Source organism: Protopterus annectens, chromosome 6.part0 (genome assembly GCF_019279795.1).
Source record: "Protopterus annectens isolate FY-2018-M chromosome 6.part0, PAN1.0, whole genome shotgun sequence".
Classification (NCBI taxonomy): domain Eukaryota; kingdom Metazoa; phylum Chordata; order Ceratodontiformes; family Protopteridae; genus Protopterus; species Protopterus annectens.
Window position 1 is genome coordinate 1,592,652,196 of NC_056737.1, and position 27,399 is coordinate 1,592,679,594.

The window sequence follows — 27,399 nt, forward strand, 5'->3', positions numbered from 1 at the left end:
GTGCACTAGCAAGGAGTATTGAGGAGAAGGTGGGGTTACTTAGGAGGTAAGAGAAGAGGGTAGCAGCAAAGAATGTTGTGAGTAGGAAGGACAAAGGTCGGTAGAGAGACTAAATGGTAGGCAGGTATGAAGGAAGAAGTTACAGTAGTGAGCAGGTGTTAATTAATTGGTTTAGCTGATTGGGTAGAGGCAAGGAGGGGGTGTGATGTGGACTGTATAAATGAAATGAAAGTGGGGTGAGTGGAAATGGGGGTAGGGTAGGGAAGCGGAGTGAACCCGAGCGGAGCGAGGGTGATCGAAGCGGATTGGCCCATGTAATGGAGGTAAGTAGAGATTAGAAAAACTATCAGTTTGCTTAATGGTGAGGACAAGTTATTAGATATGGTCCAAACATAGAATTAAATGTAAGAGGGGGAGCAAGAGATAACTTTACCAGCATGCAGGTAAGCAAGCACTGTAGTTAGTAAAAGAGATTTGTGGTGCTGTGATTAATTCACTGGGACCAGTAGGACATATATAGCAGGGTTTGTTATCTGTTTTGTTTCTTATTTAGTTTTTGTGGGGTACTTCTTTTAGGTATAATTCAAATTAGGATTAACAGTGGATGTGCTAGATAAAGTCAAATAAGCAGCCAAGAAGAATAAATGCAAGGTGGTCTAAGGGTAACAGCATGGGGGAACTGTTGGGCTGTGTAAGGTAATTAATGTTTAAAATGCTACCATCTAGTGGTAGAAAGTGGACATAAATACAACTTAAGCAGGGGGATGGGAGGTAAGAGGAGACGCTCCCTGGGTAGTCTGCGAGTGTGCAAGCCACTTGGTTAATTCAACAGGACAAATTATACAGTTAAAAAACACAGTAGGCAAACACCTACATTGATGTCACAAAAGGAAACTCTTCCCAAACAAAAGTAGTCTTATATTGGGGAATAATATGTAAATTCACTCCAAACTCTTATTACTGAATTCACATCTTCCATGCCAAACGTTTTCATAAATTTCTTCAAAAATCTACCCTCCTTTGTTATACTTTCCCTTCTGGGCCCCCCAGACACAACTTTAATGTTGCAAATCACATTCAAGTCCCTACCTATAAGTAGTTATCCCTTACTGAAAACTGATTGTTTCTCCCAGAATTTTCTTAAGTTCCATTATAACAGTTTTAAGTGGAATATAAATAGATGCCAGTGTAATCGTCCTCCCTTAGCAGTAGCCCCTTAGCACTACTAATTTGCCATAATTATCTTTTTTATCATCTCCTATCAGTATTGAAGCTCCTCTTACAATTAATATAACTACTCCTTTTTCCTTTGTCCAGGTATTCCACTGAATAACTATACTGAAAACCTTTCTTTATCAAATTCACATGTTCAGTTCTTTCTAAGTATGTTCTGTAACATAACACTTTGCACTGTACATTTTTAATATAGTTGACTGCTCTTTCTTTTTTGTATGTATCTGTGAGACTGTTGACATTTAAAGACATTACAGAAAGCATCATTGCATTAAAAAGTTATTATTCCCACCTTTTATGTATAACACCTTTTTTTTAAATGTCTAGTTCCAGCTTTTGTGTTACATGCATACACTGTTTGACAGGTTGAACCTTTATACAGTTGTTTCTTGTGATATCCATTTGAGCCTATGTCACATCCGTTTGAGCCTATGTCACATCTTACTGCACTTTTTGTTTTATTGAAAGCACTCAAACATAAATCAAACCCCCAATACCCCCTAAAACATGTTAACTTAATACTAACACACAAAACTATGTGCATCTTCAAATACTGAAGTTTTACACTCCTGATAGGAACAAAAGTCCCAAAATGATAGCCACACTCACAGACTTAAAACAACCTAAAAGAAAAGTTAAATATGCTTAGATGCATGGTGCAGCCCGTGCTTCCACCAAGTGAAAATTGTTTTTGTCTTTTCTTTATAGTTCTCCCAGCTTGGAAAACTCCTGAATGCTTTCAGAGAACATTATCTTCTATCCAATTTCTCTCTCATTTTTTTCTTCAGCCAGTCACTCTTCACTAGACTGTAACCAGTATCTCTTTATCAGATTGTCTCCATGGAGACATGAGAACCCGGCAGATAATTTCTCTTTATCAGATTGTTTCATGGAAACATAAAGACCAGCTGCAGAATTGCTACTTAGCATGTACGTGTTTGCTAGAAAAAAAGCCTCATAATATTCAATATTCTTTCTCATTTACTTGCTTACTCTTAAAACTTGTTACTAAATCAATCTAAGGTCCTTAATCCAGCCATTTCCCCATGCAAGACTATGAAAAAGCACATTAAATTTTCTCTTGCCATGCTCTTTTAACTATGTTTTTTTCATTGCAACGCCCACATTTCTTAAAACTGTACAAGATGAAGGAGATAAGGGAGGGCGAAAGAAAAGAAAAAGAACCACTAGTACTTGTTTACAATCCCCATTACACTTCAAATTACTAAGAAAACTTTGTAGTATGCAAAGAAAACCATACTCCACAAAAAACAGTGCTAGTAAGAACAAATTTGTTTACTTTCTCCCTCCTTTTCCTCTCCCCAAAGCATTTTTGAACATTAATGATGTGAAGTAGGGCATATGCTTTGAAGTCCCCAAAAGTCCAACATTTCCAGATTTTCTTGCTCTGTCATATTTCACATATATAATTATCACATTGTAATCCTACATTATGTTACTGGTTTTATACTGTTAATCTCGATCTCCTAAATCCTGTCTCTGCTTTATTTCCAGTGTACTCTTGATTCTTCTAGTCAATTCTCATCCTCCCTTCCTTCACTCCAACATTTTCCGTTGAAACATTGGAAAAAGTTTGACAGCTCCAGTCTGTCTGTGGTCCTTATTACTAGAAGAACAAGAAGCAGGATCTCTTTCTGTTTCACAGCTCACTTTTTGTTGGACAAACTTTTGTATTCCTTTTTTAGCATGTACTTCATCACAAAATGGATTTGTCTCTCCAGGGAAGAATACTTTGAAGACAGCTGGATACAGCAGTTTGAATCTCACACCTGCAGCTTGACATTCCCTGAATAGTGGAATAAACATGCTTCTTTTCTCCCTGGTGTACAATGAGCAATCGTTCTCCACAAACACTCTGCTCTCTCCCACTTTTAGTACTGGTGGGATTGCATTTTTACTATTAAAGGTCTAGACTGCTTTCTCATAGTGAGATTTGGTGCATACACATGATGTGCCCTTTCAACTAACAACTCCTGCTGTGGAATACCAGTCCAGTTGATTATTTGTGTTTCATAAAGTTAATGCAGTCTGTTCCTTCCAGCTTCTCTGGTATAGCTAAAAATCTCAGCTTTTCCCTACATGCTCTGTTCTCTAATTATATTAAATTGTAAAACATCTCTTACTGAGCAGTGTCCTATTCAGACAGCCTTTTCTTCATTTCGACCTCTGAATATTTGTTTAAAGCTTCTTCCATTTTTTCCAACCTTTGGTTTGTGTTGATATACTTCATTAGTGTTTTGTTTATTTTAACCAGGTCTGTGTGCAGTTGTCTTATAGCTTCCTGTAGGTTACTGGAATTCATGTCTCGAGGTTGCATTGCTTTTTGCTGAACAGCTGCAGAACTTTCCCCAGTCAGTGTTTCTTCCTTACTTTTTGTAGTTGTTTTTTTCAGGTCCTCTGCATTTCATTTTTCCTGGCATCCAGGCAGTACACTTACATCCAGTTACTGAAGTTTACCTATAAACACATCTAATGACCTTCTCTGCTGGGTTTCTGTTTTCACACTGGGAGAACTAGAATTAATATGTTACCCAATGTGCAGCCATTTCTGAAGTCTTCCTTCTCTCTTTCTCCTTGTTCAGTTTTAAGAAATGTAGGCACTGCAATGGAAAAAAAAGTCTGGTTAAAAGATCAGGACAAAATAAAAAAATAATGTACTTTTCTCAATCTTGCCTGGAAGAATGACTGGATTAAGGCCCTTAGCTTGATGTAGTAGCAAGTCTTAAGAGAAAGCAAGTAAATGAAAAAGAATATTGAATATTATAAGGCTTTTGTCTAACAAATAAATGTATGCTTAGTAGCAATTATGTACCTGGTTCTCACGTATCCACATAGACAATACGATAAAGGGAAATTGGATAGGAGGTAATGTTCTGAAAGCATTCAGGTGTTTTCCAGCTGGGAGAGCTATAAAGATAAGACAAAATCAATTTTAGCATGGATGACCTTTCTTTTAGGTTAATGCAAGTCTATGAGTTTGGCTGTCATATTGAGACATTTGTTCCTATTAGGAGGGTACAACTTCAATATTTGAAGATGTACACAGTTTTGTGTGCTAGTGTTAAGTTAATAGGTTTGTGGGGTATTGGGGTGTGTTTGTTTTTTTTTAGTTTGAGAGATTTCAATAAAACAAAACGTTTTGTAAGATGTGACATAGGCTCAAATAGATATGACAAGAAACAACTGTATGACAGTTCAGCCTGCCAAGCAGTATATGCATGGGCTCAAATGGATATGACAAGAAACAATGGTATAAAAGTTCAGCCTGCCAAACAGTGTATGCATGTAATACAAAACCTGGAATTAGACATTTGACAAAAAAGCTGTTATACATAAAAGGTGGGAATAATAACTTTTTAATACCATGATGATTTCTGCAATTTCTTTAAATGTCAATGGTCTCACAGATAAATTCCAAAAACAAAGAGTAGAGAGCTATATTAAAAATGTAGAGTGCAAATAGCTGTGTTTCAGGAAAATGCTTGGAAAGAATTGAACATGTGACTTTAATAAAGAAAGGTTTTCAGGATAGTTATTCAGGGGAATACCTGGGGTAAAGAAGAAAAGGAGTAATTGTATTAAGTGCTATAGGAGCTCTAAAAGTGATAGAAGAAGATAAAAAGAAAAATGTTAGGTTTGTAGTGCTAAGAGGCCACTTGCAAGGGAAGATTATTGCATTGGCATGAATTTATATTCAACATAAAACTTCTATAATAGAGCTTAAGAAAAGTCTGGGAGAAATAATGAGTTTTCAGCAAGGGATGTTACTTATAGGTGGGAACTAGAATTTATTTTGCAGCATTGAAGATATGTCGGGGGGGCAGAAGGGAAAGTATAACAAGGGAGGGTAGACTTTTGAAGATATTTATGAAAATATTTGGCATGGAAGATGTAAATTCAGTACTAAGAGTTTGGGGTGAATTTACATTTTATTCCCCAAGATACAAAAACTGAGCTAGGCTCGACAGAATTTACATTTCACATGTACATGTGCATTTGAAGATCTTGGTCTTGATATGCACCCAATAGCTATTTTAGATCATGTGCCAGTAATAACTAAAATAAAAATACAGGATAATGAAATAAAAATGAGACACTGGCTCTTTCCCACCTATCTGTTGAAAAGAGAGGAATTTAAGGAATGGGTAGTGGAAATTATTTAGGAGCTATTAGAAATAATAGAAATTTCTTTTGAAAATATAGCTAGGGAGTGGGATAAAATTAAATTGGAAGTAAAAGAAGGGGAGATATGGTTAAGAAGCAACAAGAATTATTTAGAGGGACTGACAAATGTTAACATTTTGCAGACTAGGGAGATTCTCACAGAACAAGAAGTGGAGCAATGCAGAATGCTTAACAGAAAATAAGGGATTACCTCGATAATATGCTTGAGTTTAGAAAGATTGCTGTTAAGCAACTGTTTTGAAAATTGTATAGCTCAAAAATTTTGAGAAGAATTACTCAGGCAACAGAAAGTAGAAGCGCTATCGCCAAGCTTAGGGAGCCTATAACAAGTAAGGCAGCAAGTGATCCTGTAGAGGTATTAGAAATATTTTGGTATATTAAGTCTGTGTAAAGCAGAGAAATATGGAAATCGCGAAACGGTACAAATGGAAATGTTTGTGGAAGAATTATATATGCCAATGTTAGAGGTAAATGATGCTCAATTACTAACAGGATAGGATGGGATAAAAATGGTGATGTATAATCAATCTACAGTAAAGTCCCCAGGAATAGATGGTATTCCAGGGGAAGTTTGGAAGCTAGGAGGGGAAAAACTGTACGTTTTTTTAACAGTATTTTAAGAGGAGGAAAAGTACCAACATCCTTGAAGAAAGCAATGGTAGATGTAATACCTAAAGTGGGTAAAGACCTACGAAACCCAACTTCATACAGGCCCATTTCAATACTAAACCATGATTATAATGTGTTGTATCTATAATGGTTAAAATAATGGCAGAATTGATGCCAAAGTGGACAGATATGGATCAATGTGATCCATGAATCAGTTTCAGACAGTTTGAAATCTTTTGGGGATGCAACATTAATGAAGTTAAAACAAAGGCAAGAGTGGAATGTACACACACAAGAATTGGTTCAGCAATATCCATATTTATGGGGACATAATAAAATGAAGTATTTAGGCATATGAATTAAAGTGATTCTGGTGTGGCAGCTAAGGATATGTGGGAAGAGGCTAAACAAAAGATAATACAAAAACTGAGAAATTGGAAGCTCAGTTATATGGATATGGATAGTGAGATACAAGCAGTTAAAATGTTTTTAGTCCCTTTAGTCTTATACATAGGTAAGGTATATTTTTATCAACCATTGGAGAAGTTGTAGATGGCAATTATTAAGAGCTGAAGGATTTTATCTGGGAGGGGAAGTTGGCAAGAGTAAAGTGGGATACGCTGATTCTTCCAGTAGAACAGGGCAGATTGGGATTACCCAATTTGAAAGGGTAGTTCAGAGCTACACTGTGAAGGCTGCTATTCAGAGCACAAGCAGAAACCTATAATTCAAAGTGGAAAGGGATGATCAAATTGGGGGAAGCTCAAGAAACAAGGAGAGACTGGGATTTTGGATGCAGATCTTTAAAGAGAATAACAATAATCATACAGAATATTATATTCATAAAGTAGCAGAAAGTATTCTAAGAACTAAACCAATACGAGAGTGGAGAAGGGAGATTCTGCCAATAGGGATGGCTGCAATTAGGGATACAGACAATAGGCAAGGAGGGGCTGGAATTTTGGCCCTCTTCAAAAGGAACCTTGACAATTGGATGGGAGATAGGAAATTCACCTTGGGGATCACATCAGTTGCCCTGCTAGACAGGGGTCCACGGAAGTAAATATTGTGGGAAGAAATATCCTGGGAATTGTTATGGCTAGGCTTGTATAGGCCCTAGGGCCGATAGCCTAGTACCAACCTATGAAAACTGGCAAAGGAACCCAGGTATTGGGAGCAAATAACTAGAGAGGGAAAGGTAATAGAATGGGAAAATGCCAAAAAAAAATATTTGGACTACAGGTTGGAGATTGCCTTTCCTATCAAGGATTGATATATGAGTAAAGGCAAAGAGAAAGAAATAGAGGGGTCTTAAATAAAAGACCAGCACTGGTAGAGAGTTCTTAATAGAATTTAGAACAGAAACTGTTGTTAAAAAAGGAACAATCAGTAGAGCATATAAAATATTGCATGATAACTGTAAGGATCAGTCAGTGGAGATTAGATAGGATTGCAAAGAGAGAGAGGATAAGCAATTCACAAAGAAACAATACAGGGCTATATGTATGTCTCCCAAATATGCAACAAAATCTAGAATATTTAGGATTGTTGCTTGGAAATTTTTACATAGTTATTTTTATACCCCCAGTACACTCCAGAGAATTTTCCTCAGGTAGACAGCACATGTTGGAATGTTGGAGGTGAGATAAGGAAGAAAGAGGTAGTTGGGAGGATATTTCAGGGAGTGTAATGAGTTGGAAGACATTAAAAGTTTCCTGCAGACCACTCTATTGAAGATACTTGGAGAAGAAAATTGGTGTAAGTAGGGAGATGATTTTTCTAAGTGATGATACAGAATCAGAATTGCCTAGATATAGTAAGGCCTTGCTGAGTCTAATTATGGTGGCTGCCAAAACAGTAATTACTCAAAAATGGAAATCAGAGTCTAAACCAACTGTACTAGAAGTAGTGAATGTAGTAACAGAGATAAAACAAGGGTCTATATTAGCAGAATGAAAACCTGAGTGAGCGAATCCAAGTTGAGCGACACATAAAGAGCAAAAACCGCTAATATCGCAAGAATGAACGGAGATCGCTGTAGGGAATTTGTCCCTTTACTTCAATGTAGTGCGATCTGGGAGTTGGTATATTTAAGTAGGGGGTGTGGGGGGTGCAGGGGGGCTTGCCCCCGCTGCATAAAACAGTTAGTGAGAGTTTTCATGTTTTACTTGTTTAGTTTCAAGGATTCAAAATTAGCAGTTTTCGCTTTTTATGTGTCATTCAGCTGAGACTCGCTCAGTCTGGTTTTCGTTCTGCTAATATAGACCCATAAAACAACTGGAGATGGGATCTTTAAAAAAGGAAGGAGCAAATTACATAGAAAAAAATGGGAGTTGTGGCATCAATACATAGAGGGGAGGAATGAGTTTTAAAAGAAGGCAGGACTTGAATGAGATATGTAATGTTTGGCAATGACTGGGTTGCTCATAAGTGATGTAAGTGGGATTTTGGATGCAGATCTTTAAGGAGAATAACAATAATCATACAGATTATTATGTCAACTAGGATTATGTCATTATGGTTTGTGATGTAAAATGCTTGCAGTTGGGATTATGACAGTATGGTTTGTTTTTATTTATATAAATGTATGATTGCCTCTTTCATAAGTGGCAATTTAATAAAGATGTTTCTTGTTTAAAAAAAGGCATCTCATGTAGTTTTTGTGGATGATTTAAAATTGTATAGCGCATCAGATGAGCATCTGAAATCACAACTACTAATGGTTAAAACTTCCTGAGATGATTGATAAAAGAATGACATTTGGTCTTAAAATATGCAAAAGCAATTTTTAGGTGGAAAGCTGCAGCATTGAGAAACTATCAACTTGGGACAGCAGTTTAATGTAAAGTAACTTGAATGTGGGGAAAAAAGATACACAGATTAATCCAACCATATTGAGAAAGACAATGCCAGGAGTTTAATTAAAATAATCCATTCTAATGCGTTTTTACCTAATAATACAAATTAAGTGCTTTCATCCCTTCTGCTACTGGAACTTCATCAGAAATGGAGACAACTGAAACCTCAATATATACCATTCCCGTAGACATACTTAGCTCTTTTATTGGTCAAATGATTTAATTAGTTAATTGATAATTGATCGACCTATCAAATGAAACCACTCACCACAAATCATTAAATGGTGTGGAAGTTAAACAGAGACAAACTAGGACAAAAATAATCCCTAACTATGCTTGTGAAAATATTCATAAAATGTGTATAGAAAAATAATATATTTAAAATCATGTTAAAACATCCTAAAAAGTATGTATGTGTATATGAAATGTATGTCCTAAATGAATACCTCATTGATTTCATAATTTTGCTGCCCTTGTTTTTAGAACTGGGACTGTTGCCACATTATCATTTGTGAGTCTGAACACTGTTTGTAATATTGTCATTGGTCCCTATACATAGCCTGCACTAATTTTTCCAGTGTTTGCAAGTCTGTCCAAATCAGCTCTCCTAGCACCTTGTCGTATGCTTTCTTCAAGTCTAGGAATACCCAGTTAGATTTTTCCTCATCTCAAGCTTCTTCTCCACTATCCATCTCACTGTAAACATTGGGTTAGTTGTACTTCATGCTGATCTAAATCCAAACTGCCCACCACCTGTATTACTTTCCACTACTTTTATGTATTCAGTTACCAGTCATCTTCTCCAGCATTTTCATGCAGTGCCTTGGGGGTTTGCTACCTGAGGAGTTGTGAATATCCACTTTGTTATTGTACACTGGTACTAGTATACTTATTTTCTAGTTGTCTGTGATAAGCCAGTCTCTCCGTACTGTGAAGAGTGCCCTCAGCAGCCAATTTTCTCTTAATGTACCTAACATCTCGATCATATCTGCAATGACATATGAGCTTGCTTCTCCCTTACTTCATCTTCTTCGGTGTGCTTCATACTTCTAGGATGGGTTCTCCTTCCTCTTGCATTGTAGACTCTGCTTGTGGCAGTTCCTGTAAGGTTTAAGTTATTCAGGAACTTCTCAAAGTACTTCTACCATCTACCCTTAATGTCCTTTAGATAGTTGCTGGCATCTCTTATGAATGGCGACTTCCAGCTATCTTTATCTTTTCGAGGATTGCCTTGCAATGTGTTAGAGCTTTACTGTGCCATCTGATGAAGCACTTTCCAGAAACTAGTAGTTTCTTTGATGCCTTACTGTTTAGCAAGCCAGTGTTCCCTATTAAATTGATCCATCATTTTTATCTGCTACTTCTTACCTTCACTCCTCATTTCTTTTGATCACATCCTGGACTTTTAAATTCCACCACAAAATTTCCTTAATTACCTTGCTTCCATACCTGGCTTGACCACATATCTGTTTAGTTATTTTTCACACTTGCTCTTTTGAGACACTGTCATTCTCCTCCTCCTTCATCCCCACCTATTTCCTCATCTTCCTGAGGTGCTAGAGCCTTAAGTATTTTCTTGAACTCTTCTGATTTCATTTTAGTCAACTTCCAGGTCTCTTCAGCCAAATTTCTGTAGACTTCAGAGCCTTCTGTGACCACTGCTTGTGGGTTATTGTGGTCACCAGTTGTTTATTCTGGAGGATAACTGTTTCATTTCAGATTGCTTTGCAACCTTTGAAAACATCTACCCTGTCTTAGTCAACAGACTTTGGAATAATGTACCTCCTCTGTAGTTTCTATGCTTCTTATTTTCTGCTATGCTTATGTCTGTTATGTTTGTATCTGTGACTTGGAACTTTTCTCCCTGGGCCTCCACTGAAAATGGGCATGTATCCAGTCAGACTATCCTGGTAAACAAATGTAAAATAAAAATAAATAAAAAAATCTGTAGTTTGACCATAATGTTTCTTCCTAACTGGAACAAAGTCTACCTAAGTTGCTTATTGACTGCTCTTGCAGGTGGTCTGGTGACTCTCTCTTTTGGTGAATCATGTGTTGTTCAGCCTTATGGTTTGAAAGAGAGAAATCAAGGCTGGACTACCCTTCATTATTCCTTCTGCCTCAACCATGTGGTATAAGGCAATCCTCATAATCTTGTATTGTCTGTCCGAAAGTGAACATTGTGGTCTTTCATTATCAAGACCAACTCATTTTACCCTGCTTTGTTGAGAAGGTCCTGCATCTGCTTTATGAAAGCTCTCCTTTCCTCACCATCTCAGCCTTGCAGCTGAACCATAGTCTGAGATAATGAAGCCTGCACACTCTCTCTACACTGGATCCTGTCTCTGATTATGAAGACAACCATCAGTGTCTTCAGAACCCTGCCTCACCACAATTCCCACATCATTTCTAGTCCATTTCTCCTCCTGAAGTAATAGACTCTGGATCCCCAGGCCAGGAGATTTTGTTGCAGTAACCTTCCACTTTGTCTCCTGTATACAGAAAATATTCAGTCTCCTGCTTAGCAACATGCCTTTCACTCTCCCAATGCATCTGTTAGTAAAACTAGATTTGGAATAGCAATTCTTGGATAGTGTTTGGCAGGTTGATTGGTTTTATATCCAGCTTTCATTTTACAGAACTATCCTAGGTAAACCACAGGCATTTCTTACTAGGAATGTCTGTATCGGTATGTGTTTTATTCCTAAATTAAAGCTTTTCTATCAGCTGTTTAGAAGGCCTTGTTTGGAAGAGTTATATTTTTAATTAATTCAGATTTTCTTGCATTTTAATTAGGCCATCCTGCTTGGTACATAATTTATGTTTAAGGGAAGCTTTGTTCCACTTTATAGGTGCATAGAGTTTGGAGATCAATACTTGGTGTGTCATGGGGGACACTAAATGCTGAATGTTACTGCTTGTGGATGGATGATGGATGAATGGTTAATGACATATATTGCAGTGTGTCTGGGGGATGATTGGTGGTGGTTAAAGTATGTGCACTGTGAATAGCTGTACTTGACTTTCATATGTTTGTTGCTGTGGTTTGAACACGTTATTAGCAGAGGAGCATATAGCTAAAAGTTATTTATACAAGAAATATTTGTTGCTTGTCTTAGAAAAATATTTTTTTTTAATTTGGAGATTTAATGTTAGTAAGAAAATTGAATGGGCTTTCGAATATCCAGTGGAGTGTATAACGAAAATGAGTAGGAGTTTTATACCAATGGGGAATCTGGTTTTGACAATGGTGAAGCAGAAATTTTACTGGTCATCTGAATTATTGCCATATTTTTATCTTTTTATTGACATTTGCGTAGTCACACTTCCTCAGTCAACAAAAGTCCTTTTCAGCTAAGGCCCGGGGAGGAAAGCAACTTATACTACCAACTTATAGCCATTATTGACAATGAAATAATACAATAGTCCATGTTACAGTTAGAAGGTGACAATAGATAAAGTAAAAGATGCAATTATGCAATTATTACCATTAGTTTTAGATAAGAAATGGTCAGTTACAAAAGCTTTATGCTACTCACTCTTTTGTAGTGTAAAGTATGTGAATTGATTTGAACATGCATGATTATGTGGTCATTTAAAGGTGAAGGCAAGGTTTGTCATTTTTGACATAGATTTAATTCCTGGACTTTTAAGTAATAATATCCTTCTTTTGTTTAATCAAACGTAGTAATTAAGGCTAAGTATTATATCATATTTTATATTATATTAGAGTTACCTTGGAGAGAAATAGGGTTACAAATTGAGGCCCAAAACATATGTTAGAGAAAGGATCTGCAAGAAAGATTTAATTTCAAGTATTCCCTTGATGTAAACATGACCAGAAAATGCAAAAGAAGCAATAATAAATATTTGGTTTTGTAGGGTTGTAAATGTGTATTTTTTAATGTGATTAAATGTTCTTTTTAGTTTAAAGATAAGTTAATAAAATACATACACACATATAAAAGGTATAGTGCTTAATACAAAGAATATATTGAACGTGTGTGTGTGTGTGTGTGTGTGTGTGTGTGTGTGTGTGTGTGTGTGTGTGTGTGCGTGTGTGTGTTTGTGTGTGTGCATGCATGTGTATGCATGTATTTATACATTTATATTTTATACATTATATATATCTGTGTGTATATACACACACACAGACACACACACACACACACACACACACACACACACACACAGATATATAGAATGTACATAATGTGTGTGTGTGTGTGTGTGTGTGTGTGTGTGTGTGTGTGTGTGTATCTATAAAACATGTATGCATACAAATAAATACATGTCTATGTATGTGTGTATACGTGGGAGACATAAATTGACCTTCTTTAATGTCTGAATAGGTTTTGTCAACAAAAAAGATGGTCATCAGTTTTGTGAGAATATGCCCTTTTCCTGGTATTGTTCAATCTCCAATGGGAGTGTGGGGGGGTGCAGGGGACTTGCCCCTTTGCAAAAGTGCATCATTTTATCATTGCCTGCTCCAAGGTTATGTCTTGGAGCATGTGCAGGTGAGTGCCATCATTTTTTCAATAGTTTTATTTGTACCAATGTTAGCGATGCCATTTGAGTGTTTAGAGTAACTCTAGATTTCTGCATCTTTCGTCATGGAGCCATTGATGCAACCTAATGGTAACTGGTGATTACCAGGTTACATTTGAGCTGTCTATTGGTTTTAGCAGTGCTTATTTTATTGGTGTTGGTTTTGCAAAATGTTTACATTGCTGAAATGGTAATCATGTGAAAATGTTTTGAAACTGACATGTATACATTTTGAAATCTGCTGAGATCCAGTCTGTATGGAGTTTAGTATGTTTTGTTATTGATTTCTTTACATTTATAGTAAAAAATCTTTTATTTAAGATATTAGTAAAGTGAAAAAACAAAGTATGAGCTAGACATACGTCAGGTTTTAAGAGAGTTGGAAGTTGAAAAAATTAATCATTTAAGCAGGATGTGCAGCTTTTTCAGTAGGTATGGAAATGCCATCAGAATCTGTATTTTTTCTGTTAAGCAGGAGAAGGCACACACAATTTTTACAATTATAGGGGCAGTGCACACATTTTTCTATGCTTTCCTTAACTTGTGGATGAGGGTAGAACATTAGGGTGGGGTCTGAAAACATTTGACGTTAATGTGCTATTGCCCACAGTAGAGACAAATGAGTAATATGTAAAGTAAGAAGGTGTATAAATGCCATCTTAGAGAAATGGAGCAATACATACATTTGAAGGCATTTTCAAGTAGTGAGGGCACAGAGATTCACTGATCTGCTATATAAATGAGCAGACATCCCCCACCATTTCTTAGCTTAAACAAGCAGTAGAAAATATTGGAGATAATGATAGAACTTGGCAGCGAATTCCAGTTGACCAAGGAGAAACATAGGTCAGTGCAGAAAAACATGCTTACCCATACGAACCCTAAAGGTAAAAGAAACTGAAAAGTCTGCATTATTTTTGATTGACATGGTTTGTGTAACGTTGTAAAACAAAAGTTGTGGTTAATAATGTAATGACTATGTTTTCCTGTTTTGTAGGCCAGTCTTGTGAAATCCGCTTTCTTGACAACAAAAAATTAGGTGACCTTCCTGACTTAAATAGAAGATATTTAAAGGTAAGAAAAAAGAAAAACTGCATAAACTGTTTGAATTAAGTCTTTATAATTTGTTTCAGTATTTATAATAAAAAATTGCTTTCAGTAACTTTATTTTACTATGTGACAGTAACATGTTGCTCATCTTCTAGGTAAGTTGTTTCCTATTTTTTTATTGACTGTACAGACCCCATTTTTGTTTGCTAGCAGTTCATATGTTACTAGTCTATATTTAATTTGTAAATTTTCTTTTAACATTTTTTGAACTTCAGAAATTTTCACCAAATCTCCTAAAGGCCATTTATGGACTTTGCATCACATTTGATTGCACTATCCTTGCACACCCTCATTCTTCCGAGTCAAGGCTTGCTGGCCAGAGTTTCTTTCCTGCCACCTTCTAAATTTTTTATTGTTTGCTGTCCAGAATTTGTTTGAGTGTATGTATTTTAATTTGTTTACTGGGATAGGGGGCACTCAACGCAATGCACCTTTTTCCAGAACCAGAATTACTTTCACAGCAACAGTAAATCACAGTAGTAATTGGTGCTGTTTACAGTATAGAAAGAAATTAATTGAAAGCATGCAGAAAAGTAAAAAAAAGACAATGAAATTAAGTATATGAACTCTTAGACTATGTAGCATTCATTTTTCAATCAGAATAGCATTAAAGTGACCTATTTTTAACAATGTAGAGGTGAACAACAGTGAGTTTCAGTCTAGTTAGAATGGATGAGATAAATTAAGCAGAGAGTTAAGTAAGAATAATTGGAAAGTTAAGGAATTATTGATGGTGGTGTGTCTTAATTTGGAGACATAGATGTTGGTAAAGATTTGTTAGATATTTGTTAGGAAAATTATAGCATTTAGAGTATACTTTGGGTATTTTTTGTAAGTATGTTTGCATTTTGAAGATTTGGTAATACAATATTTTAAACCTGATCCTGAACTCAAAATATTATTCATCATTTTAGGTTGGGAGAATGCATTCTAAGAACTTTGAACTAGAATGAAAATCTTTGGTTGCTTTTGATGGAGTTTTTGTATGGAGATTAAATAGTGGGTGTGTCTGATAGAATGGAGCATAAATGATATTTTACAGGCTCTGCTGTAAGTTTGCAAACAAAAATTGAAAAGTATTCCAGGCTAAGTAATTTGTATAGGAAGACACCTAACAGTAAGCCAATTTTTTGTTGGTTTGGGAACAAGTTGCCTTTTGAGAGGATGAAGCAGTGGTGTTCCCTTTAAGGAGCTAAAATAATAAATGTCACAGATAAAATAGGATTGACTTTTTTTGAGGTAGAAGCTATTCAGAGAAGTACGTATTCAAATAAATTGAGGGATCAATATTTCTTTTCTAATGGCTCTCCTGCCTTCAGTTACTTTAGAAATTTATTTTTTTCTTGGCCCAGAATAATATTTTTTTTTATTCCTGTTTTGTTTTATTTCATTTATGTATTTATTTATTGCTGTATGTGAATCTGGTTGTTAAGTGTTTGTTCTAGCCATAAGCCCCCAATATTAAAAAACATTTCTAGCTGTGTATTTGTTCCTATGTGCCAGTTGGAGGATAATAGTTTTAGTTTTTATGATATTCCAAAGATCACAGCTTTTGTTTTGGGGGTGTTAGGTAATATATGGTTGATATTTAACCTTGAAGTTGGTGTGGTGATGTCTTATTCCATAAACACTCTGTAAAGCCGTTTTCTCTCCAGATATCTTTTGGTATATGTTGAAGCTTGTAGCATCATAGGAGTTGTTTGAGGTTTCTTTCAGACAAATATGATATTTCTGTGAAAAAAAATATTTGCAGTTTGTTTCTAAATGTGGGTTATATTTACTTATTTTCATCTACCAGCTATTCAAGTCAAACCATTCCATATTTACATTTTTGGAGAGTTTTACAGTTCTAAAAAATGTCTCCATAGGGCTTGATTTCTTTTCTCACATTCCCTTCCAGTTAGATAAAATGTATTGCTGTGCTAGTGCACAGTGGTTGTCTGTCTTTTTTTTTCTGTCATTGGTCTTTGCTTCTTTACTGTTTTGGACTTAAAAAGAAAAAGTAAATCCTTTAATATGTAAATGTGGTCAGAAAAAGTCCAACCAAAGATACATATTCTCTTTATGCTTTCTACGTAGGTGATCAGTAACTTTCTCCTGCTTGTGACGTATGCAAGTCATTTACTTTCACAAGTGTTATAGAGAGAAAAAAAGTTAATATTGTTTATAATGGAATAAGCTCTGTAGCCACTTGCAGTTAGAGTTTCAAAATCAAACACCTCTTTGTGGTCAGCCAGCCTTTAAGAATAATTATTGAGATAACAAATTGGTCATATTAACATTCAAAAATTATACAATCAATCTGAAAACTAGGTAAATTCCAGGAAGAAAATACTTTGATCTAACAGTAGGCAGTTCTAGAGTTGGTAGAAGGAGAAGTTAGTAAGGTGAAATAAAGTTAGAGTCTTAGAAACTGATATCGGACGAGCTTGTAAAGAAAATTCTAGGAGGAAGCAAGATGCAGGTTTGTAACAAAAAGATAAAAAATAAATAGGATGGTTAACTTTATTCATGGTGGCTTAGTTGTATGTATGCATGAGCAGGTATACTGGTTAAGGCAGTGATTTTATAGTGCAGATTTAAAATATTTTTGTGGTATCCAATTGAGTGATTGAGGAAGGCAGTGCATTCCATAGTTTGGCAATTGTACGAATAAAGTCTTTGTTCAGCTCTTTTGTTGGGTTTGGTTATATTTAAAAGTTGTTTATTGCTAGAACAAAGGTTTTTGGGAGGGGTGTATGGTTCTAGAATAGTCTAAAGAGAAGGGTGCTTGTCAGGATTTCATCAGTTTGTGGGCAAGAGTGTTGGATGTATGTTAGGTAATGGGAGAATTCAAACCAGTTCATTTCTTTTATGGCCAGGCAGTAGTGTGTACGATTTGTCATTCTAGTGGCAAATGTTACTATTTTATAGTAGCAAGATTGTAATTTGTTCAGGAATGAAGTGTGAAGGTCGGTGAAGAAGGGTCTTCCATAGAGAAGGGAAGGTAGTAGCAGAGTGATTGCCAGTTTATCCTTGTGGGCTTATCCATGTATAGTTTATGTCTATAAAGTTTGCCAAGTTTAAAGTGTTTTTTTTTTTTATTGCATTAAAAATATGATTCATTAGGGAGAGTCTGTCATCAATTTCAGGGCATAGTTATTTTTGCTGTCTTTACTACCTCAATTTCAGTATTGTTTTGTGAATATATCTTAATGTCTTAATTTTGTGTTTTTGCTGATAATAGTAAGAATTTAGATTTTTTAGGATTAAGTAGAAGATGGGCATTGTTTAGCCAAGATTCAGTAGATGAAAATGTGTTTTGAGTTATCTTTAGGAGAGCAGAACAGTTGTTGGAAGAGGAGATAATAGAATCATCACCATACTGGATAAGTACACTTTGCTGGGTTGCTGTATGAGGATTATTAATGAAAACACTGAAAATAAGGGGACCCAGAATAGACCCCTGGGGGACTCCTGTATCGTTGGTCAAATATTCAGAGTGCATGTTTTACCATCTTGACAGATTGGTTTTCAAGCTATCTAAACAATAGAAAATGATTTAGAGAATCTTTTGAACAATTTAGAGTTTTGAGTTGTTGTAATAGTTTGGGTGTGATACTGTGTCAAAAGCTTTGGCTAGGTCTATCAGGATAACTGAAGTTAATAGACCAGCATCCAGAGCTTTGTACACAGGATTGGTAAATGAAGGTGTCACAAAAGGAAGTACTGCCAATGCAACTAGCTGGAATTTTGTAAGTAATTATATGTCATTTATGAATATCAAACTAATTTATGCAAGATGCTGGTGATACAAATGCAATAGAACTGTGGATCAGATGAGATGTTGGTGTTACAAATGTATTAGAACTGTATGTCAAGTGTATATCAAGCAACTTGGTACAGATGTTTGTGTTGAAAAGATATTTATAAAATGCTTGTGTTTGAAATGTATCCACAGTGTGCCCTACTGGAAGAGTACAGAAATGTGCATGCACTATTGTAACTGTCTAAATGTATATGTTGACAGAGGAAACTGGAGGGTTAACTTCAATCCAGCAAACTTCAGAAAATATCTGAAACTAAATTACTTTATAGGCTAGGTCATTAAGTGCTATCTGACAGGTTTCAAGGCAGCTACAGACACAAAGTCTATACTAGGAAGCTTTCTGTATTCTCTTCAGAGTGAACTAATTACTAGTCTCGAAGTATAAAGGAATACAATTGCATTATGTCTTCCAGCATCTGCCAAGATCTGAGCACAAACCCTTGTATATGTATTTTTACAGGTAGATGCTAAGTACTGACAACTTCTGCTATGGGAGTTGGCCCGACAACTAGAAGTCAGTTGTCCAGAAATGATGTAATTCTGCAAACTATCCTAGCAGTAATATTTTACATATTATTTTGAGAAGTTTCTTAGTGAGAAAGTGCATTCTGTGTTCTGTCCTGGACCTGACAAGAAGAAGCATTCACCAGATTTTCTGCCTTGCTCTGTAGTAAGTTTCTAGGGAATAGTATAATTCTCTTAGATTCAGTCAGGAATATAGTAAAATTTAGTTTATTTTTCTTTCTTTATTAGAGTTTGTCCTGCAATGTTGTTTTAAATATTTCCTGTGGTTTTGAACTCTGATGGCACTGTGAATATATATTTAGTATTGTCTTGTTCTTTTATTATTTATTATTAAATATATTTAAACATTTCATTATGGCTGATCTTTGGTAGTGATATTTAAGTCTTGAGTGTAGTTGCATATCTATTTGGTGACACTGTGTGGGCCACTCCTAACAGCCTTGCTCTTGGTCAAACTAACATTTATATTTATATTAATATTGCACAGTAAGATTGGCCACCCTTTGTTAAGGGCCTTAAAGTAGCTGTCAGAGTGACTGGTGGCAGTGGTAAATACCTTATAGTCTGGGCAGAAGGGGGCATAGCTAGTAAACCTGTGCTAACCTTTCCCAGGTGTGTGTGTGTGTGTGTGTGTGTGTGTGTGTGTGTGTGTGTGTGTGTGTGTGTGTGTATGTGTAAAACAAACCTCAAAGAGTGTTTGTGAGTCAGCTACTTGGGCAGGGACAAGAAGCACTGGTTAGACAGAAAGTGCTGGAGGTCTTGGCTTGGTCACTCAGCTTAGGTCTCAACTCTATGGCTGTGCCAGTGGGGAGTCTTATTGGGAATCTAGAGGAAGATGGAAACTAGCCCTGGACTGACTGTGGTCTCTGTGTGCTCTAAAGGGAAATTGCACTTGAGGCAGAGAGCTGCATCTGGAAATACTGTGTGTGTACCTGTTTAACCTCGTAGTGGACATCACCCACTGGTGAGGATTGAGACTCCTTGATTACTGGTCCAGTTGTGGAGTGTCACATATGTATTGGTGGCAGTAGTGGGATCACCACATCACATACTGGGATTCAGTGGTGTGGATATTGAACTCATTTAGCTTGTAAACAGTGGTCACTAAAGAAGGTGTTTGTACTCTCAAGCAGCAATATGGTAAACATTCAGAGTTTCATATCGCAGTATTTTTATTTATTTTTTGTTAGCTTAGTTAGTCAGAGAGAGCAGGTAAGATGTCAGCAGAGAATTATGACAAGCTGATATGTTAATATGACGTGTTTTTTTATTGGTTGGCTATGTCATGTGCTTTTGAGAATATAAAATGAGATGACTCTATGTGAAATATATTCTTTGATAACTGAAGAAGGATACATCCCGAAAGCTTTTTATCTTGTTTAAATAAATTAAGCGTTTATACTATTGTGAGATTTTTTTTTTGTAATGGATTTTGTAACACTGTTCCTGGTGGTTTACTACAGTTTGTTCGGTTATTTCTACAAGCTGACAAGGAACCAATTGACTGAGTTGTGCCAAGCCAATGGACTTTTGCATGCAAACCTGACTAAAGGAGAAATTATTGCAGCCTTAACCACAGCTGCATCACAGACCAGCAACCAGGAAGACAACCAGACTGGCCTTGGGGATGTACAACTCTCAGAAAATAGACAGTTCAAATTTACCTCAAAGGACTTAAAAATCCATTTAGAGTTAAATAGACTTGAACTGGAGGCCAAACGTTTGGAACTAGAATCAGCAGAGAGCCTGCTGCAATTGGAGGTCAAAGCAGAATCAGAGAGAGACTGAGATGTCTGGAAGCTGAAGAAAATGAGAGGCAGAGGCAACATGAAAAGGGGATGCTGACTCTCTGTCAGGGTCATGGAGGTAATGGGGAAGTGAGTAACCAAACTCCAGGAGCAATAAAGGTCAGTAAATGTCTTCCACACTTTACAGAGGGTGATAATTTTCAGTTTTATTCATATGTTTGAAAGGGTATGTAAACAGTATAATGTTGACCAAGGACTCTGGGTATGGTTCCTGGTAATGCTGTAACTGCTGTTTCTAAATTGTCTGATATTGTTTGTTAACACTATAAACAAGTAAGGAAATGCTTATTAGAGTGTTTTAAGTTAACATCTGAAGCTTATAGAAAAAAGTTTTGCAAACATAGATACAAGGCAGATGAATTTGTGTGATTTATATTGCTGAGCTAAGCACTTATTTTCATAAGTGGGAGAGTGGGTATCAGGTCACCAGTTCTGAAGGGTGGCAGACCTTTTGGTGAGGGAACAAGCCCTTAGCACTTTGCCTGAGGACACAAGAATCTGGTTGGCAGATGGAGACTGCAATACCGCAGATGAGTTGGGGAAAAAAGAAGACCTATACATAGCAAGCTGGGCATCCCTGAGCAGGAAAGGGATACCCAGTGCAGCACATGGGTATAAGGGATCTCATGGTGTGCAGCCTAAATTGCCCCAACAGAGTCCGTCAGTAGGATGGGAAGTCACTAGTTTAGGTACACGGCCAGGATCAAGGGTTAAATGTTTTAAATGTAAACAATGGGGCATGTAGCATATAGATGTCCACAGAGACAAGGTGGGGAACAAAAGGTGGGGGAGCCAGAAAGTGTGAATGACAGAATGCTAGAGGAAAGTTTTATGGAGACAACAAGGGTACCAAACTACTACAAGAGGTTATATCCTATCTTAGTAGATGGGAAACAGGCCACTGCTAAAGGAGACACAGCCTCTGACCTAAACGGTGGGAAGCCTGCAATGGTTAAAGAGGAGCACTACTTGCTTAGGTAGTCTACTCTAGCCAGACTTTTAGGAGGGACCCCATTCCAAATACCTTTGGTACCTTGACTGGAAGGGTGGAAAAGGAAGCAAGCAAGTAGATGCATTTGAAGAAATTCCTGTAGATGTCCTGATTGGGAATGCTTTTGATAATGCAGTACCTTGTGTGCATGCAGTTACATGCAGTCAGGCTTGGGAACAGGCAGGTGAGTTTGGTAGCCTGGAGGGACCCAGACAGACCACGCACTTGAAGCCAGGATTAATGAGGTTGTTACTTCAGAGAGGGAGATACCCTGTAGCAGTGAGACTGAAGGTGTGCCACAGCTACTGGTGGGTACTGATGTTCCCTTGGACAGAGTGACTACAAGGGCAGAGATGAGTAGTAGTACCCAGGCTGACAGTGAGGCACCGCTGTCAGAAGAGACAAGACTTCCTGTGGAAGGGGAGCTGGGAAGGTATAGAAAAAGAGTGTTGAGACAGGTTCAGCTCTCAGACCCTACATTACAAGGCTTGGGGCGGTAGCTAGGGAGGTGCCTGATTCTTAAGGAAAAGGGGAATCAGTATCCTGGGACAAAGGTTTACTGTATAGAGAGTGGACTCCTATGGGAGGGTTAGAAGGTGAGGAAATGCAGCAGTTGGTAGTGCCCAGAGCCTACCATCTGGCACTTCTAGCATAGCCCACGACATTCCCTTTGCAGGTGATATGGGCATAAAGCATACCAAGGGACTTATTATGCAGAACTTTTATTGGCCTGGGATTTCCAGGGATGTAACAAGCTACTGCAGGACCTGTGAGCAGTGCCAAAAAGAAGGCAAGGCAGGAGACAAGGCCAAAGCTCCTTTGATGCCTTTACCTGTAATTAAGGAGCAATTTCAGATGGTAGCTATGGATATTGTGGTGTGTCTGACTACCCTAAGTTCTACAGGGAAGACGTATATCCTAGTGGTAGTAGATTATGCTAACATATACTCTGAGGTGGTGGCTCTGTACTCTATTAAGGCAGAAAATGAGGCAAATGCTTTGTTAGAGATTTTCAGCAGGGTAGGTTTCCCAAAAGAAATGCTGACGGACAGAAGTGCCAGTTTCATGTCAGACCTGCTGGCTTATCTGTGGAAGCACAGTGGGCTGAAGCGTGTAAATACCACTCTCTACCATCCCTAGACTAATGGTCTTTCGGAGAGATTAAACCTGACACTAAAGACCATGCTACAGGCATTTGCAGACCAGTTTAAGAGGGAGTGGGGCAAATATTTGCCCCATCTGTTGCTTGCTTGCAGAGAGGCACCCCAGGAATCCACAGGATGTTCTTCATCTCACATTGCTGCAGTCCTTACATATGGGTAGTCCGCTGTCCTCGGTCGGCCCGAATACCAAAGTATTAGGCTGACGTCGGTCAAGGCGCTTAAAACTGACATCAGGACGTCAGGGTACAAAAGCGCATGACCGACGTCATTTCCTCAGTCTTTTTTGCCGCATGGTCCGATGCAGAAGCAGCGTTGCAAGTGCCGTTCGGCGTTCTGAAATTTTTCGAATTTGGAGTTTCAGACCGAATCCAAGTTGGCTAAGTACCCCGTTGGGGAATATTTTGTTTTTTTCTTGCCCCAGTGTTTTACCGGATGTCAGAAAAAGTGAATAACTGTATTTCTTGTGGGAAACAGATACCGCATAGGGATTATCATTCTTTGTGTATTCCTTGTTTGGGGCCTGAGCACGACGTTGTTGGGTGTCGCTTTTGTGCTAGGTTCAATAAACGCACTATTGCGAAGGTTAGATTGTGCTAGGCTGGTCTTTGGGAAGCGGTGCAATTATAATATGCCGTCGGATTCTCCGGCGCCGCTTCTAAGAAGCGCAAAGACAAAGCAGTTAAACCCAGGCAAGATGAGTCATCCGTTCCGGACGCCGGTTCTTTAGAGGCTTCAGTGGAACCGGTGGTTCCGACGGAGACTTCTCTGGAGTCTCAGGGGAGACTTTGATTTTGCAGGAGGTGGTCTCTCACGAGGCAGGTCAGGCTGAAGGGGCTTCTCAAGTTACTGTACTCCCACCCTTCCTAGGGTGGTTAGGCCTTCTCCTTCTGTTTCCAAGGCTTCTCCCAGAGGCAGGCCAGTTTTAGCTTCTGTTGGTGTCACTCCTAGTTCAGCAGGGTCTGTGCCTAAGAAGCACATGCTTAAAATGGCAGAAGATTTGATTACTCTGATTAGAGGTTCTTTGCCCCCTCCTGATAAGAGGCCTAGGGTGGAGCCAGAGTTGGGAAGTTTTGAGCAGGCTTCGGATGTTTCAGAGTCTTCAGCTGAAGACTTGCAGGAGTACTCTCCTTATTCTGATTCTGATGCAGATGATTCCACTCCTTCTGCTTCTCCTCCAGAGGATTTTTCTTTTCAGAGACACTTCATTCTATGAGGGAACATTTTAAGTGGGAAGGTCAGGACTTCTCTGATTCTCGGAAAAGGCTTAGGGAATTTTTGCTGTTACCCCAGCATAGGCCCTTGGCTATAACCCCGTGTTCTGGATGTTGTGGAAGATGTGTTTGCAGAGGCTTCACTTAATCCTGATTCTCTGCCTCCTGCTCCTGTTAAACCGGATAGGTAATACAGGGTGCCTGAGGCTCATAAATATCTTTATAAGAGTCCTAGGGTGGACCCAGAAACTATTAGTCAGGGACCTAAGGGTGTCAAGGCCTCTGTTGTAAAAAATCCGGTTCCTCTAGATAAAGAAGCCAGAGCTTTGGATAGATGGGGAAAGAAGGTCTATACATCTTCTACCTTAGCTATGAGGGCTTTGAATTGCCAGTTTCATATGTTGAAATATCAAAACTTTCTTCTTTCTCAATTGAAGTCTAAGGTGGATGCTCTGGCGGAAGGCATTGAGTGTAAAGAATTACAAGATTTGGTGCATGTCTCTGAACAGGTGGGTAAGCATTCATTACAGTGTGGTTTTGATGCTGTGGAGGCCTCGTCTAGGGTGGCTGCCACTGGCTCAGTTCTTCGCAGGCACGCCTGGCTGAAGGATCAGAATTTATCTGACCATGTTAAGACAAGGATTTTGGATGCTCCTTTGCAGTCTGATGTGTTGTTTGGTTCACCTGTGGAGTCAGTCTTGAAGAAAATGGAAGACAAGGCTAAGTCTATGCAGGCTGTTAAAGATTTTTGCAAGTTCAGCCTCCAGTTTAGTAGGAATTGGCCTGCTAAGGGGTGGACGTATCCTTCTTATGATTCTCAGTCTAGGGGTAGATCTAGACGTGGTAGGGGCAGAGCTCAGAGTTCTTTCAGACCTAGAACAGGAGTTCACCTGCACAATCTTCGGTGAGGGCAGGGGCCAGTCCTTTCGTAAACAGGCCCAATGACCTACTTTTTCAGCTGCCAGATCCTTCTTGCCTGGCAGCACCTTTGGGAGGAAGGTTAGCACTCTTCAAGGAAAATTGGATGTTGATTACCCAAGACCAATGGGTATTGGATATCATACACCAGGGTTACAAGTTTTATTTCCATACCTTGCCTCCTTTCAAAGGCATGCCGGACGTTCCTCCTCAGCAAAGACTAGAGGCTCACAAACAAAATTCTCTACTACTTCAAATAGGGGCCATACAACCGGTCCCTCTGCCAGAAGTGGGCCTAGGATTTTATTCTCGCCTGTTTCTAGTACCAAAGAAAGGAAACACGTGGAGACCAATTTTGGATTTATCTATCCTCAACACATATCTGGACATTCCCAAGTTCAAAATGTTGACGTTACAACAGCTTTTACCTCTGCTGGGAAAAGATCACTGGATGGTGACTCTGGATCTCAAGGAAGCTTACCTTCATGTTCCTATCAGGCCCAGTTGCAGGAAGTATCTGCGTTTTCGGGCTGGGACTTCACATTATCAGTTCTCTGCATTGCCCTTTGGCTTATCTACTGCGCCCAGAGTGTTCACGAAGGTTCTGGCTCCAGTGGTAGCTTTCTTCAGGCTAAGAGGAATACAAATCTATCCTTATTTGGACGATTGCCTGATTCTGGCCCAAGAAAAGGACGAACTTCTTCATCATTTACAGTATGTGATGGCAGTGTTAAGATGCCTGGGGTATTCTGTGAACGAAATAAAGTCCAGTCTAGTACCCTCTCAGGACATGTGCTTTCTGGGTGTGAGACTGAATACAGCATCCCAGATGGCCTTTTGACCCCGGACAAACAAAAGAATCTTTCTCTTTACTTCCACCAATTGTCTCGTCAGTCCAGGCTGACTGCAAGGACAGTCCTTCAAGCCTTGGGGTTCATGGCATCTTGTATTCTGGTACTTCCCAATGCCAAACTGCATATGAGGAAGCTACAGTGGTATCTCAAGAATGTATGGACACAGCACTGCCAAGATTTGGACACTGTCATTCAGATAATACCTTGCATTCAAAAGGAATTTTTGTGGTGGGCTCAGGAATGTCACCTAAACAAGGGACTCTCTGTGACCCGGCCAGAGGCGAGTCAGATTTTAACGACAGATGCCTCAGACAAAGCTTCGGGAGCTCATCTAAATGGAAAATGGGTACAAGACACGTGGCCTGCCAGACTTCAACATCTACATATCAACTTGAAGGAGATGTTAGCAGTCCAATTTGCATTGATAGCTTTCAAGGATTTACTTCTTCCAGGGCAGATGTTGATTCAAACAGACAACACAACTGTCATGTGGTACATCAACAAGCAAGGGGGAACGCATTCTTATCCTCTATGCAGACAAGCAATGATTTTGTGGGAGACTGCTCTCAGTTTACAGCTAAATCTTCAGGCAAGGTTTCTGCCAGGAGCACAGAACTCCTTAGTAGATGTGTTGAGCAGACAAATTATGGATCCCCACGAGTGGAAATTGGATCCTCATGTATTTCAGAGATTGACAGTGTTATGGGGAACTCCAGACATAGATCTGTTCGCTTCTCCACTAAATTACCAGCTGCCAAAGTTTTGCACAGAAAGGTTTCATCCCACAGCTTGGAAAGTGGATGCTCTCTCATTCAATTGGAGCAATCTTCACGTGTATGCCTTTCCACCTCTGCCTCTCCTCCCAAAGGTACTGCTGAAGGTCAGACAGGACAAGCCAAACATGATTTTAATAGCTCCAGATTGGCCTCGACAGCACTGGTACCCATTACTGAGAAGTCTGGTACAGGAGCCTCCATGGCCTTTGCCTTCGATTCCTCACTTGCTGTCTCAGGAGAACAGTCATTTACTCAATGTCAAACTTCATTCTCTACATCTGACAGCCTGGCATATTCTGTTTTAAACCCTGGAGGGTCTCAGCTTCCACAACAAGTTTTGAATGTTGTTTTGGAGGCCAGAAGGCCTAGTACAAGGAAAGTTTACGCAGATAAATGGAGGAGATTTTTATTTTGGAGTACAGCAAAGGACTTTGATGTTTCTAAACCTAATTTAAGTGTTGCGCTTCAATACCTTACTGAGTTATTGGACAAAGGTTTGTCCTTCTCCTCTATAAAGGTTCATGCTGCAGCAATTTCTGCTCACTATGACTGTGACCCACCATTATTTTCTCAGCCTTTGTTTAAGCAATTCCTTAGAGGGGCAAAGAATATAAGACCCCCACATAGAGCTACTACTCCTGCTTGGGATCTCAATTTTGTGTTGGAGAAACTCACTCTACAACCTTTTGAGCCTGCAGCATCGGCAGAGTTGAAATATTTATCATGGAAGACTGCTTTTTTGTTGACCATTACCTCTGCGAGAAGGGTTTCTGAATTA

The 27,399-nt window shown here is 38.4% G+C and overlaps 1 protein-coding gene across 1 annotated transcript in view; it reads left to right on the top strand.

Moving 5' to 3' along the window:
- The window catches only part of TFCP2L1 (transcription factor CP2 like 1), a 1,111,497-nt gene that overhangs the window by 257,266 nt on the left and 826,832 nt on the right, over positions 1–27,399 (top strand). Inside the window, exon 3 of the mRNA XM_044075043.1 lies at positions 14,455–14,531. Coding sequence (XP_043930978.1) covers positions 14,455–14,531 — 77 coding nt within the window. The remainder of the gene's footprint in view (positions 1–14,454; positions 14,532–27,399) is intronic.